Below are 16,298 nucleotides of genomic sequence, written 5' to 3'. Positions count from 1 at the left end.
TCAAATTTTATACAGTTTTGAGAGATGTATAACTGCTTACCACCATTCAAATAACGTTGAATATAGTCTGTTCCAATGCTGTGAAACTAGTAGGGATCCTGGACCCCAACAACTGCTAAACCCAAATACTTCAAAATGTATTAATAAAAGAGTAATAATGTATAAGATATGGAAGGTGGAAATAAGTGAACAAAATATATAAACTAATAAAAATGATTATGTTCTCCTATTATAAATATCAAAGCAACCCATCTTTCTTTAATGTATGCGAAATAAAGAGATATGCTAAAGAAAGGGGACTGTGTAAGTAATTATAGGTAGGAAGTTACTGAAACAGTAAAATTATTAGGAAAATTTAATTAGTGTAGGCAGATTGAATTTCATCACTTAGAAGTCTGTCTTTTCAGTTATACTAGAAAGTAAAATAAATTAATTTGAAGCAAAGACAAGCAGAGATAAGGTAAACACTATTAGGGTTAAAAAACTAAAAAATAATAATGAAGAAACGAAAAAGGAATCCTACAGTATAAAATAAAGTCATATAATAACTTTACCAAATCGTCCAAGATCACGGGAGCAATGTCAGTTAAGGTGAGAAAAGATTAATACGTTCGAGGTGAAAATCATATCTTGTGCAGAATAAAAGCCATATCTGTTCATTGTAATTTCGTATATATTGACAAATAATATTTATACTTTAGTTATAGCGGGAAAGTCACGACAATCAAACCTGGGTTTTTAAGTTAAAAGTTTGACGTAACTAAAAGAAATTACAAATAAACAAATATTTTCGGTTGTGAAATAATTACACCTTTGCTTACAGTATTATAGGATATACGTTCAACAAAAGAAATACCCTATACATGGAATTTGAAGTAGTTTCTTTTAATATAAACGTTTAAGTTCAAATGTTCATTAGGCCAAGAAAACAAGTTGTTCACTAGTTATATCAAGTTTCATTTTTACAGGGTAAATGGAAGAGACAATTAGTTCAAAGCCTGGATCGTTCAGAAAAATTAGATTGTGTAGGTATCGGAAAGTCAAACGATTCGGACTTATAAGATTATTACATGCTCGTAATAGGAAAGATACATATTAACTATATTAGATGGGTCGTTAAAACTTATCGGAATTTCTATTTATTGTTTATAGATTTATGGTTCAATTCCACAAAATTATTAAACATACAGTAAGTGAAAAAAAAAAAAAATTATTTCTTTCCCTAGAAGTTTAAAGTCAATGTGGAATTTTAATGGTATAATCCGGTTTCTAGATAACGATTAACAACAAAGAAAAACGTTAGAGACTTTAAAGGTATTTTAATGAGAATAGTAGTAAAATCAAAAGAAATAAGCAGAAAGTTGTTCGTGGTATGTACGTTATTAAGGCAGCTTAGTACATTTTTTATTGTCAATGATCTCATAACCTTTATTATAAAAATTAATAATATTGATTTTAATATTAGCTAAGACATTTAGTATTTTATATAGTAGACTAAGGGATTTGATAGCCGTTCTGAATGTAATAGAAGTTTTATGCAGTTCCGAGAAAACGTAAAGAAAAGACAGATGTTTACAATTGCGATTGAACGATACTTTCAATTTTTTAATATTTTAACATAGAATTACTATTGGTTTTGCTTAAAGCAAAAGCGAGGTTAGTGTTGACATCTTTCCAGAAAGAGCATAATACTTTGTACAGGCGAAAGCAAAATTGCATCCAGCGTGAATTTGTATTCTTAGGTAATCTGAATTTAGATCCATTTTTACTGAATTTTTATACGTTCAGTATCTTCCAAACATTTTAAATCACCTGTAATGACATATTGATGGAAAGCATCAGTTCATTTATTGTTAAAAAACAACATAGCTGACCATAAGCCAGCAGGTTTTAAAGTGTTTACAAAATTCTTACAACTGTATGAAGGACAATTGGTTTATTGGATTTATAAATCAGAGCTATGTACAATGTTTAATCTGAAAATAATTAGTAATATTTTGTTGAATTAAGAACGGTAGAGACAGACAAATCATTTAGTATTTCATGCTTGAAATCAATCACTATAATGGATTTTTCATTATTCTATGTATCGTGAAAAGTGAGTTTTCTGCTACTATTATTCTAAATTATTTAAGTTTATCTGTGGTTGGGTTGTTTATTCTTCATCATTGGAAATTATTTTCCGTATTCGTCGCATACGGTGAACGTGTGGTTTGTTTCATAAAATGGTTTTAAGCATCTGAATCAGGCCCTTTAATAATTTAAAATTAGTTAATTTAATGTTGCACAGCAGATTCTCACTCGCATTAATGTATTTGAAGCTCGATCGCAGTTGTACACAGCTCATAACTATATACAATAGATTTTGCTATTTTGTTCGGAATGTGTTGTCCTTTCACATTTTTGGATTACATTTTAAACTAAATATACATGTATCAAAACGAAGATGATTTACTGTTACAAGTGCAGAGATATAGCTTATCATAAATACGCAGATTTTCGTAACTTTGTAATGCACGTGTTAGTCAGAGCCATAGGAAACGGTAAAGCTAATCAGGCCGTGGCCTGACTATTTTTTCATGACATTTATGGTTACAATATATGTATTTAAACTTGCTTATTTCAATTCAATACATTAAATTGTGTATATATAGTGTTTGTAGTTAAAATGGCTCAATATTTCAATTCATTACTATGGTTGTTGTTTAGAGGTAAACGCAAAACTATATAATGAGCTCTTTCCACCACGGATATCAAAATCTAGTTTATGGCGTTGTAAGTCTGCAGGAATACCGTTGAGCTACCGGAGATTTTGTACGGAAGAAAGTTGGCACTGGCTTGTTTATTGTTGAGCAAACTCTGTTTTCGCCACCAGGGCGGCATATACTCTGTGTCTTGGTTTCTGTCCGCCAGTCAAAGTAATCGAAATATTGACGTGTCAAATCTCCATACTAAGGGCAATCTGAACTAGGTATGCGGAACACATGGTGTTCATATGTGTGTTAGTAGGGTAACACGCTCTTGCGAAACAGAAGTTTAAGCTTCAGTGTTTACACTTACAGGAAACGAAGAAGGAGGACTGAAACTTCAACTGAAAGTAACACGCTAATTGAAACGAAAGGTTATCCACACGCAAGTGAAAAGAAAATGGGACTTTCTTATGAGGTGTGTTACTACTGTTAGCACAGTTTATCTCCTCAGTCTTATTTAATAATAATATCAAACTTAATCTATTGCATTACAGTTTATACTTAGGAATTTGCATTGTGAACATATTCTAATTTCATTATATTGATGTGGTTGTAAAAATTAAACTACAGTTACGTCAGTACTGCAGAAACAAAATATAATTATATATGAACCACTTTAATAATGTGACATTGTAAACATGTGCTGTTTAGATTTGCAAATTAGTTATAATAATTATTTATGGCGCATTAACATTTTTGCGTTAGAGTTAGAACTTAATTAATACTATGTCCATTGAAGGAAAATACTTCAATTAAGTCTTATCTGTATTTCAAAGTATCAGCTTTGTGAACATTTCATTGTAATACTAATATATTATCCATTCTTACAATTGCAGTTCTAGTTAAATTTGATGTTAATTGTTGTTAAACATTATCATAATATGCCTAAGGTACTTTCTGTTGCTTTTAAATAGTTAAAGTTATAGAATAATTGATTATATTACCTTCTGCTGTTTTGGAGGTAAGTATCCATATTGTACAGAAATAATTAAAGTAGGAGCCCCTTTTCATTATTAAAAGTAAAAAATAAATAAAAACATGGTGGTTATGGGATGGTGCCAGATATCATGAACTTAAGTTAAAATATGTTGTATTTTCAGTGATATTAATATAAATATTGCTGCAGTAATTTCTATTTTATCAAACTTCCTATTTACTGTGATATTTTTGAAAGGTACATTTTCCAGTTTTATGATTTTATTTAATGAATTTGTGTGTAAATGATTGGTTTTAAATAGACAGTATTATTCACAGAATGGAATTGAGAGTGAGCCACTGTTTGACCCAAACATCTTGAAAGTCTTAGATTTTGGCAAGAGTAAGGTGATTTTTGACCCACCCATTTCAATAACAGATCCAGGTGAAAACCTTAAGGTTCGTCCACTTTCTTCTGGAGATTATGATAGAGGCAAGTCTCTTGAAAATAAAAGGAATGAAAACAGTTACAAGTGATGGTATTTACTAAAAGCAGTGACAGTGTCAGGATGCAGTATAGCTTTAAAGGTCTAAAATCTGGGCAATCTTAAATTTAGTCTTTGACTGTCTATATAAATGAATAAATTAATTAAAAACAAGTAAATAATTCAAGAGTAAATCTAGAGTTTAATTAATTAAACAATAGTTTTACCATCACATTGTTGCCTTGTTTTTATATCACTCATTATCAGCAAGGTACAATTATCTAGTTGTTTCTTGCCTGTTACAACACTTGGTGTAAAGAAATGACCAAACAAGTTATAAAATCACATAATTTCTATGTAAAATACACAGTGTAACCCAACAGCTTGAATGCTTTTTTTTTTTAAAAGTTCTATGAGAGTTTTATATGATTAGAAATACTGTAATCAACTAAATCGTGGACCCATAAACAATGTCTCTCATAACTATCTCAGAAAAATATATATCCATCTGTCTTTTTTTTTTTTAACCTTCCAATCCATTAGTGATTTGGGGGTTAGAAGTACAAAGTTTAAAAACTAATTTCAGTCATTGCCAAAATTTTATTAAATGTCTGAGGAATAATAAGAGGCCATTTGGCCAATTTAGACTAATCCATTTTCTGCACAAAAAATTACTACAAACTATATCTGGAGCTGTTTTTCCTATGTCCAATCCCAATTTATAAAATGCTCATCCAATTTCTGCTTTAATTCCAGTGTTTTAGCTTCTACTACATCTAAAGGCAAACTATTACTTTCACTGCTTTTAGTGTTTAAACTTTGTGATTTTAACCTCATTTTTAGGTAAGTGTGCAACTTTTAAAATTACTTTCCATGTTAATTTGTTAAAGTAGCTGTTCTTATGACAGCCTTTCTTTATAGTGCATTTTATATAAAAGGTAATGACCTGTTTACTCATAGATTAAAAATTTATGTAAATTGATTTTAGAACTGTTCTTTTTTCACATCTAGAAACAGTTGGTTGAACTTTCTAATTTGATGATTAATCACTTAAATTCCTTTTTTTATGCACAGTATCGTATCTTCCTATTTAAAAAGAGCTTGAGCTTAGTTTCCTGTAAATTTTCATATCCTTCCCCCAAGTGCATCACTAATTTTATTGATGTTACAGATGCATGCATTTTTTTATAGTTATCTTTCAATTTGCTAATATCCTTTTCAATTAGAATATTTTAAGAGCATCAAACTTATCCAGTAGCTCCATTATATCACTAAATTCAGGCATTAAAAACTACTAACACAGGTTGATATCCAAGTTTATAAAAATCCCTGAATGATGTCCACATTGTGTGAGGTTTGTTGTTGACTTGTTTGTTTCACTGTATTTTAGGCACTTGATTGCAGAATTTATGAACATTTTGGCACAAATTTAAAAAATTAGAGTGCTTTTTTTAACCTATCAAAAGGAGATATTGACACATTTTCAAGGAGGGAGTTATTGAGTTTTATAGGTATTTCTTTAACTTGACTCAATTAAGCATATTTTAATCACTGAGAACCTAGGTAAGCACAGCATATTAAAAATACAACCTCTTTGTTGAGAATGTGTAAAAGTTAAATGAAATTTAATAAACTTGAAAAATGGATATTAAATGCTATAAATCAGTAGATAATAGTCAAAATATTAGTAGTTACAAAGGTTAAAGTAGCTTTGCATGTTTTGTAAGAAACTAATAAAAGTATTGGAATTTTTCTTACAGGATATTTAAAATTATTGTCCTTTTTGACCAAAGTTGGAGATATTTCAAGGAAAAAATTCTTGGGTATGTTCTGCTCTTTGTCTGTAGTCACACTTGATATCATTTCTGTGATAGAGCATGAATAGTTTAGATAGTGTTTTTGTTTTTTAGGTGACTTAAGTTTTATTTGCATTAATGGAATTTGTATGTTCAATGTTAGTAATAAGATAAGATAAACTGTGTTAAAATCTGTCATCAGAAGAATGATTTGACTTTTCTACCCAATTACAAAAAGTAAACATACCACACACAAGGTGTGAAAATGTACATGGATATTATGCAAGTGTTATCTAGAAATAAAGATATGCAAAAGAAAAAACACAGATAGGCTGTAATCACAAATTTGTTAAAATACCAACTGCAAGATTGGCTGCATGTGCTGAACACTTAGTTAAATAGTCCTCTGTATGCACTTGTATATTAATTACACATTGATTTGTTTGTAAAACCAAATGTATAGTGTAATATGACTCAGAAATACAGTGGCTGATTTTGTAATTTAACCACATACACACACAGTTAAGTACTCTTGAAACTAAAAAACATTTGTGAAGAAAAGTATTTCTATGGTTATAAGTAGAAATGATATTCAGCATCAGATAAGAGACAAGGTCACCTTCCTTTACATGCTGAAAAAAAAAGGCTTCTCATTTCATATTTAACATTGGATTGACCTAGATTCAGCTGCTGCTGCATAGATAATTTAGGCTATAATTTTTTTTTGTTATTTAGACAAGGTCCATGGAAGAAAACCTGTCTCTGGAATCTTTTCTCTTGACAGTTTCTTGTTTACCTTGAATTTTAGTTGAAAACTAGCTCATGGAAATATTTTTAACTGTAATTATCAATAAACTTGATTATTGACAAAATTTTTTTAAAACAAAGGTAGAATTCTTGTTATTTTTGTGTTCATTGTAGTAAATTTAATAGATCCAATTCTGATTTTTATATTTAAGTTGCATTTACATATGTGACATACACATGCAGTCACAGTTGGTGAATATTGATCTTAGTAGTTATTCAGATTTTACAGTATTCCATAAAATACTGATATACATTGTGTGTGTGGAAGCTGCTGTGCTTTTCAGCAATGCTTAAAAATTACATATTTTGTTTTTCAACTAGATAGTGTTTTTACATGTAACACATTTATCATTGCTTTCATCTTTTAAGAGCAATAAACATTTTTATCATGAATTAATATGAAGAAATAAGTATTTCTCATTATGAAATAGTTTATTTTATAATGTAAGATAATGTTAGTTTTGAATTAAAATTAGTTCTAATTTTATAGAAAGTAATACAAATATGGCTGTATGATGTTTCATCAGATAAGATGAAAACCTAATTTGAGGGTCGAAAAGTTGCATGGCCACATTTATATACAAATGTGTATTTCTATGTAATAAACGTTTCATAAGTTAGAAACAATGAAGCATGATGTTTGTTTGTGATTTAATTAATGCAAGTATTGTCTGTGTGCATATATTTTAAAGAACAGTTATAAAATACAGGAGGTTGAATGTTGTCCAGTTGTTAGTTGCCAGACTGTGGATATGTAAGTCCATTGATCATGTTCCATTACTGCAGAAAAGAAATGATACTCTGTAGTTTTAGGGCATCGGTATATTATAAGGGTAATGATCAGTAGGTGCTCCTAACTGTTATTTATATTTTGTCAGTCCAAAATTAGAGATGGCTATCATAGATAACTTATGAGTATCTGTGCAACTGTCCAATAACAAAATTACATCTGGTGTTGGATAAAACTTTAATTTGGTTGAATGTAATTTTTATGATCATTAAAGTTGTAACAGTACATTTTGGCAGGATTAAATTAATGCTAGTTAACTACAACTTGCTGGTTAATGTTGCAGTTTAAATATTAAAATATTGAAAGCTCTAAAAATTTTGAGTTCACATTTTAGGTGTAAGGTATATAAAGTCTTACCATCAAGTAGCAATACATCTGTGGTACATGCATTCCATTTATTCATTTATACTAAAATATTTTGACTACACAATTGTAATTTAAGATGGTAGTTTCACTTGCTGTACCCTTGCCAGTCTTGTGATTCAATTTGAGTTACCTGTCCTTTGTATACTAAGTATCTGAAAGTAGGGATGAAGAATCCTCACCTTCAACTCATTTGATTGGTCACCAAGGCAATTGGCATGTGGGCCAGTCAGCCAGACTCGAACCATCTGTCCTGTGTAGCATACTTTTGCTGAAAGCATGGTTAGAAATACTGTGTTCAAGTGGTTGCTTATAGGAGATAAAAAATAAATAAATCCTAAACTGCAGATAGTTTATCCATGTTCTTTTTATTCTGTGTTATTTCTTTCAATAATTTCAGTTAATTTATCTTATTAATTTATTGTGTTTTATTTATCTGTATTTAACAGAATTAGTTTTTGCACCTACATAAATATTTAATATACACATGATGTGATGTATACATTCCTTTTTCTTATAATGGTTATTGGCTCTAATTGATGAAGGATCTTGGCCCAAAATATTTTTATTATTTCAAAATAATTTTAGACTTGGAAAATTTCTTTATTTTCCAAACTAACACAACATTGCTAGAAATTAATGTGATAAACATCCTCAACACTGAATACCATTTTATGGATTCCACATATCTTAAAAAAATTAGGGTTGAATCTTAGATTAAGTTTTGATCACAACATGAGTATGTCTAGTAGATGTAAAATCAGTTGTAAAATTCACTTACTAAGAAATATTGTGTTGATGCTACTTAAACAAGGATATGTTGAATATGAAACATAACTTTTGGCTTATACTTTATTTGGAGGTTACATTATGATTAGATCAACCAAGTCTTAAAATATTTGGGAATGTTAATGAATGAGAGGTTTAGCAAAATATCTAGAACAATGATTGAATTATAAATATGGGTGAATCAGTCAGTTGGCTAGTTAACATTGCAGTGAAAATTTGAAGCATCACAAAGATGTTTGTTTTCTAGCTGGTAGAGTGAAGTAGTCACTATATATTTTTTTAAATCTATATTAATTGTTGGGCATATTGAGTCACTTTGTACAATAAGATGATTTTTTACTTTAGTGCAGATAGTATGGCGGTAAATGTCAGCTAACAGTTGTGTAACCTATAAATACGCAAGCCCATAAAGAAAAATTAAAATGACATAAACCTAATTATTATTGTTACATGGATTTGGAAATAATTCAATTAAATCAAAGAACAGTGGTACAATACTTGTTTCAAGAGTGGAATTATTTTGGTCAGCATGAAGTAGAACTTTGAATATACTTATTGAATTTCAAGTATGAATATGGCATCAACAAGGTCCAAGACTAAGAGTGCTTTACTTGAGATGAGATTTTTAAGACAATATTTAGAGGTAAAAGAAAATTGAAAAAGGAAACAAGAATAAAATTACATTAAATTAAGAGGACAAAAAGAAAGATATAGAAAAATAAAAGAAAGTTACTATTTAGAAAGGATTAAAATAAAAATGACTGGAGACAAAATCAGTGAAATTGTTGAAGATGTATACGATAATACTGAATAAGGATATCAAAGCTGTAATGACAAAACTTACACAGAAAGACATCAATAAGTATAAAAGAAAATCAGTGATAAAAAAAAACATTTGAAAAATGATCTGTAGATGCAAAGAATAAATCAACCATACTTATTTTTGCGTTGACTCGGCAATTCCAGCCTGGAACATTATTCACAACAAAGTAAGGATTATAATTTGTTTGGTTTACACTTATTACAAGTACTGCTTTTTTCACTGGTTACTGAAGGATCTTTCTAGAATACTCCATCCATAGCACTACTAAATCCAGTTTCATAATGTAGATAGTTCATTCAAATTGACAAAACCATCTGATTATAATAGAAAGGTATTGTGGGAGGTATAACAGGCTCCATTTGAAGTAATTTTCAAAATAAGTATGTGTAAGTAATAATGAACAAAAAAGCTATGCCATCTTATTGCCCATATGAAGAGCCATCTTTGACACCATGGAATAACCTTCCAGATTAGAGCCAAAACAACTGCCAAACAATTGTTTAATCTCATACCAGAAAGAAGTATTCAGAGGAATGTTACAGGATAGGGTATGGATTAAGGAAGAAACCTTGACTAAACGTATAGTACATTTGGAAAGGCACGTAAACTTATAAAACATTTTTCATGAAATGGATTTGTTGGCAAGGTATAAATTTATAAATGCCATAAGAGACAAGGATATCAGAATTTTGCTGAAACAAAGTATGTGTATGTCTTTAATGGAAGCTGTGCAGTTAAGAGGGGAACTAGAATCCATTAAGTTGCAGATAAACTGACAGTGGTACAGTCTAGTAGTTATGAGAATTTTAGATCCTGTAGTGTTGAAGCATCAGTTTCACCTATTGACACTAGAAGAACTGAAGGTATAAGTTAGGCAACTAGTTAAATAGAACACAAGATATAAACCACAGGATATTCGATGCTTTAAGTGTAACATAAAGGAATATATTACAAGGAACTGCTGACAAAGGTATGCATAGAATAGCTCTTCTCAAAGGATATTGCAAAGAGTTAGCTATTAAAGCTGTGGGGAACATGGCCATTACAGGTAGACATAAAATGCAAGAAAAGGGGAAGTTACCTTTACTGTAGAAAGCTTTTCTGTACCTCATGATGTGTGACTAATTGACACTGAAGGATAGAACTTATTCAGAACTGATTTCATGCCAAGACAGTGGATGTAAGACTAGGTTAGCTTCAAATAACTTAGCATTCTGTAACCTGGAACTCTCTGGGCAGTACATAACAATTATAACTCTGATGGTTAGAGTTCTAATGGAAATGTTGTCAGTGGTTATTGCATTACCAAGAAGTGAAACACTCATACCAAAAGCTATTAGCAACAACTCTTCATCTGGTGATTCAAGTGACTGAGTAGTATTGAAACCAAATGCTCTGGAATGTCCTGAGGAATTGATGGTTAGAAGAGTTCTCATGGATGTGAAGAATGAAGATGTCATGTATAGTTCTACCCAAATGCTGATAAAACTGGATCTTATCAAAACAATATGGTATTGCTCAACAGTTCTGATTATAATAGAAGACAAACTCTAAAGTTAAGTAGGTATTTGGAGAACAGGCATTCCAAGCCAAAGGTCACCCATTGTGATCTTTTTTGGAAATACATTGATGAGAAAACAGTGAACTGGGTAGCTACAGAAAAGTAACTTGTCCACAGAACTCAACCTGTGGAGAAGACTGGAGTTTCTATTCTGACTGCTTCCTGAAAATCATCAAGGAAGGAATTACCGGTGGATTCACTTGATCACCTATCCAGAAAGAACTCCTACAGCAATAGGACAACAAAGGACAAACTCCTTTCCATCTGTTTACCATTGGTGAAAGAAATAATAAAAACATGAAAAAGGCTTGGTGACAGAGTTTAGTGTTTTACTTTTGTTGTTAAGATTGCATGAGGGACTTCAAAATACAGGAATGGGGCAATGCTATAAGCAATACTTATATTTCAGTAATTTAAATATTAAGTAGTCCTTAAACATAATTTGCCATTTAGTTACTTCTAGAATATTTGGGGAAAGTAAGGGATGAGAGGCTTTGAAAAAATCTATAATAAAGATTAAATTATAAATACAGGTGAGTTAGTTAATTGGTTAGCTAAGCTTGTAGTGAAATTATTAAGCATCCAGAAGATAGTTGGTGGAGTGAATTATTTACTATTTGTTTTTTTAGAGCTCTTTTACCCCTTGCACATAATGAGTAACTTTGTACAAATAAGTTGATTTTTGTTGGTGTATGTTGTAGATTGCCACTGACATCAGTTTGCAACAGCTGTGGTATACTTGCACATAGTTTCCCTTTCTACTACATTAAGGGTGTATTTATTTTTATCAGAAAGTGACTCATAACATTTTTTTAAAAATTCTTTTTATTACTCCATGAAATTAAATTTTACTTCTTACTGGCACCATTTAAATTTGTTTTCTCCTTTGCTTTTCTCTGTGTTTATTCCTTCTTGCTCACAGCTACTGGGCTTTCCCTTCTTTCAGTTAAATGCTGTTTTTTTTATACCTTTCTCAAATTAACAATCATTTGAAAATGTATTCAAAAATTAATGTTGAGGCTTGTTCTGGTGGTGAGTGCTGTTGTGGTCATATATCTACATCATTGTGGTACAAAACTAAAATGATGGATTATGTTTAGGGATAATGTTATAGATTGTATTACATTACAAAAGCAATTTAGTAAGGTAATGAATTTGCAGTGTAATTATTTAGAGTATTAATATGTATTAATTATCATTTCAAATGTTGGTGTAGTTAAACTCTGAATAATTACAATGGCTGAAAGCAAACCACCATAAAGAGCACAAGTTATTGGTGATTAGTAATGGTGCCTTCCATCTATTATGTTACTTTAAAATTGGGGAATACCAGTAGAGACAGCTCAAAAAACAAATAACTTTATGAACCAAGTACAGTAAGCTGATTACTAACTTTAGATTTACTAATTTATAGGGGTTATATGTAGAGAACTCCTCTCTTCAAAATTGTATTTTCAGTGTGAACTGAACCTTTCACATTAAGTGGCCTGGTCAGAGATTCTCTAGAATCTAAGTATAACTACTGAACTATTTATGTTTGGGAGGACAGCTAACTAGAAGTACCTAGTACCACAAAGCTATGTTTTGATAATAAGATTAACTGTTGGCTAAAATCTGTGATGGCAAGGAGCCCACTTAAGTAAATATATACATTATAGTATGAATAGAAGTTTTTAATACCCAAGCATTTTTAGTGATATTGTGTTTTGATTCTTTGAATATATCTTAAAGTTTATACTAAGTTTTTAAGATAGGAAATTTAACAGAAAAGGTATTGCATTGAATAAATGTGGTCACTACAAAAAATATTACAACACAAGCACATAAACAAAAATTAATTTATGATTTGAACAATCATTGTTGTGGCAGTTGAGGGAAGTATTTATTTTAACAAGTAGCAGAAAATTTTTTTTGTCTCTATTGAACTTTCAAGTCGGATAAAAAACCTAGTATGGTATACCATAATTCTAGATTACTACACCGAGAGTCATTTTCATTATACATTTAAAAATTTTAACTTGCAAGTATAGTACTAGCTTATACAAGTGTCTGTACCATCCATCCATTTGGTTATGACCCACTCCTAAGTGGAGAAGAGGTATGGAGTCTGGCTCAAATAAGTATGATGCTCATGAAAGATTGCTGTAATATGTAACTTTAGCTTTAGAAAATGAGAAGAACAAGTCCACAACAACTGAAGTCCTATTTAAAAATGTATACTAACTTCAGAAATGGAAATACTTTGAGGAATTTATTTGAAATTTTTATCTAATTTGCAGATACATTTTATTGTGATTATCAAAGATTAAGATCTGCCAGTTTCCATCTATCATATGTATAATTAACTTTTTGAATTTTGCAAATTTTGATTGGGGCTTATAGATTGTTTTTATTAACTGCTACAAGATTTTTTACCTGTACATTATATAATCTCCAGACAGGTTTCATGCAATGAGCTCATGCAAAGGTATGCACTACATCATTGTAATTGAAGATACAGTCACTGGACAAATCATTGGATCAGCTACACTGGCTGTAGAACACAAATTTATACATGATGCTGGATTTGTAAGTTTTATTATTTTCGTAAAGTATATATATGTTCATATATATGTAAGAATATCATACTAAATTTATATTTACTTTGTATTTTTCTTTAATCATAACATTCTATTCATATTCAGTTAACTTCAATTGATTGCAGAGTTGTATAATTTGAAGAGTAAATAATATTATTTTTTTTATTTTGTGTGTTTTGATATGTTTATAATGAGAGTAAAAGTAATCACCTTAAATAGTTTAGTTTGCTTTCTTTATTTCTGGAAGTCTCTCTTGTTATTCCATGTTATATTGTTGAATTGTTATGGTGCCATATAGTTCATAAGCTTGTCATACTTGAGCTTCTTGGAAACAAGTCTAAATCATTAATACTAAAGTACATTTTATGTAAACCATCACAAGTTTTTATAAAAAAGATTATTAATGTAATCTTTATTTTGTGGTAATAAAGTAGAATGGTAAAACCTCATAGAATTTTCCGTCAACTTAGCACTTTGAAAATTTTGGCTTTTGTAAATTTGTGTTTGTAGCTTTAACAACTCAGTATTTTGGAATTTTATTTTCCTTAAGTATCCATACAAACAAATTGATAAGTTTTCTTAACCCTTTAGACACAGTTTTTGTTTTATTAAAAATATATTTAGGTTTATATAGATGTCCATAAGTGACATATACCTCTTCAATCACTTCAAAATAGTTCAAGAAACATATGGAAACACTATTCAATACAACTGGAAGATTCTAATTATTCAAGTAATTTTATCTAATTTGTTTCTGTGACATCACACTTCAAATATGGCTGCCATTTGAGAAATTTATTGATTTATTCTTTTTTTGTGTAATATGTCCACTTTTTGACTCAGGTAATACAAAAGCCTTGAATCCCCATTTATTTGGTTTCTTGTGGTTGCACTGTTTCAGTACACTTATCTTGAATGTAATTTGTCATTTCATTCAATTCCAAAACATTTTTTGGACCAAGAAGTTTTGCACATTTGTGAATTATCTTGTCAGTCAGTGGGTGCACCTTGAATAGCCTGAAGAAACCCTTCTAATAGTTTGATCACTATTGTTTAAAAAAGTGTAGGTGGCTCGAGACCACTTCAGATCTCTCGTTAGTAAAGACATAGCAGAAACCATGAGTTTCAGTTAGCCAAAATGTGTCCCAGTACTCATTTTTTTCTCTCATTTATTGACTAACTGCAAGATTGAAAGCAAAGGATGCTCTCATCTCTTGATAGTTAACAGGTATCCATTTAGGAGATTGTGAATGTGGTTCCAAATCATCACTTTTCCTTTGTTAAAACAGGTTTATTTTTATTACTTCAAACACTGTGTGTACAAGATCTTCTTTGAATTATATATATACCTTGCAGTTAGTCATCATCATCCCCTCCTCCATCATGGACCTAGTTTTGATATTACTACTGTATCTATCCACATCAGTCATATCATGCTAAAAATCACTGTCAGATAATTCAGGTTCAGGGCCATAATTGTCATCAGCTTGCAAAAGTTCAGTTTGGTTTTGTGTGCTTGATTAGCATTTCTTGTGGGAAATTGAAACTGCATTATGTGGTCACCATACTAAACTGGGTAGGTGTGCCTGAAAGTTTAAAGTGCAAGTCATTTTTTCTCTTCTCAGTTTTATAAAGTGTGTGTTGCACATAAAAACTTGGAATATTTATTTACTCAGAGAGGGAGATTGGAAGATGTAGTTGTGAGTGATGAATACAGAGGAAGACAGCTTGGAAAGCTGTAAGTTGTATTTATGCTTTATTTTTAATGTATTTAGTTAGTATGTATAGAATACAAAACAGGGGTCTCATTTAGCACTGATACCTTGTTTTATTACTAATGGTTTCTGCTGTTTACAATCATGATGAGTGAAGTTTATACTCGTGCACTCATCTAGTATTTCACTTTAGAAACAAATCATCTACAGGGAAGAAAACAAATATGAATAAGTAGTCAGTTTTATATATATTTTTATTCAGAAATTTCAGCTGAATCTGAAACTAAATCTGTATAATATTTTTATTTTTAGTTTAAGTGTAGTGTTTGTATTTTCAGTGGCAGACTTGAACTTTGAAACCAAAGATGTCTCATAAAGGCAATCTGTATAGTGGTAAAATTTTAGAATTTCATGGGCTTGTCGTTTTTAGTAACCTTTAGTCTGACAAAACAAGTTACAATTCACTAACGTGGAGACAAGGTAATATTTTCTCAGTTTTGTATATTGTGCTAATTGGATACTTTTAAAATTCTGTGCAGGTTGGTTGAAACTGTCCGATTGCTGGCTGAACACATCGGCTGTTATAAGATTACTCTGGACTGCAGGGATAGGATGGTCAAATTCTACGGACAGATGGGGTTTCACTTGGAGGAAGGAAATAGCAATTGTATGACCATTAGATTTCAAGACTGACTGGTGACCAAACATAAGTTGTAGTGGTTTTTGGTTGTAGTTCTATTTGGACTTGATGTAAGAAATATATCCTTTATTAAAAAAATTTAGCACTTTTTAAAATATGGCTTTCATTTAAATGTAAGCTGCAAGTATATTCTTTAGAAATGTTTGATTGATCACCTGCATTTTTCCTTTTATTTCTGGAAACAAAGATACAGTAACTTTGTTTGTTTTTTGTTGTTTTCTTTTA

At 30.4% G+C, this 16,298-nt stretch overlaps 1 protein-coding gene across 2 annotated transcripts; it reads left to right on the top strand.

The window, feature by feature from the left end:
* Positions 1-2,886: 2,886 nt before the first annotated feature.
* Gnpnat (glucosamine 6-phosphate N-acetyltransferase) lies at positions 2,887-16,123 on the top strand. 2 transcript variants are annotated; one of them, XM_076455597.1, is made up of 6 exons: positions 2,887-3,165; positions 4,005-4,158; positions 5,911-5,973; positions 13,517-13,647; positions 15,335-15,396; positions 15,913-16,123. In XM_076455597.1, exons 1-6 carry the CDS (start codon positions 3,148-3,150, stop codon positions 16,064-16,066), a joined length of 582 nt encoding a protein of 193 aa, XP_076311712.1. In that variant the 5' UTR covers positions 2,887-3,147; the 3' UTR covers positions 16,067-16,123. The 2 variants fall into 2 exon arrangements, with proteins under 2 accessions (XP_076311712.1, XP_076311713.1); XM_076455598.1 differs by lacking the exon at positions 5,911-5,973 and having other exon boundaries at positions 2,899-3,165.
* Positions 16,124-16,298: the final 175 nt, after the last annotated feature.

The sequence above is a fragment of the Tachypleus tridentatus genome, chromosome 9 (genome assembly GCF_004210375.1).
Source record: "Tachypleus tridentatus isolate NWPU-2018 chromosome 9, ASM421037v1, whole genome shotgun sequence".
Taxonomy (NCBI): domain Eukaryota; kingdom Metazoa; phylum Arthropoda; class Merostomata; order Xiphosura; family Limulidae; genus Tachypleus; species Tachypleus tridentatus.
Note: the sequence above shows the minus strand (reverse complement) of the source record. Positions and strands in the feature narration are given on the sequence as shown.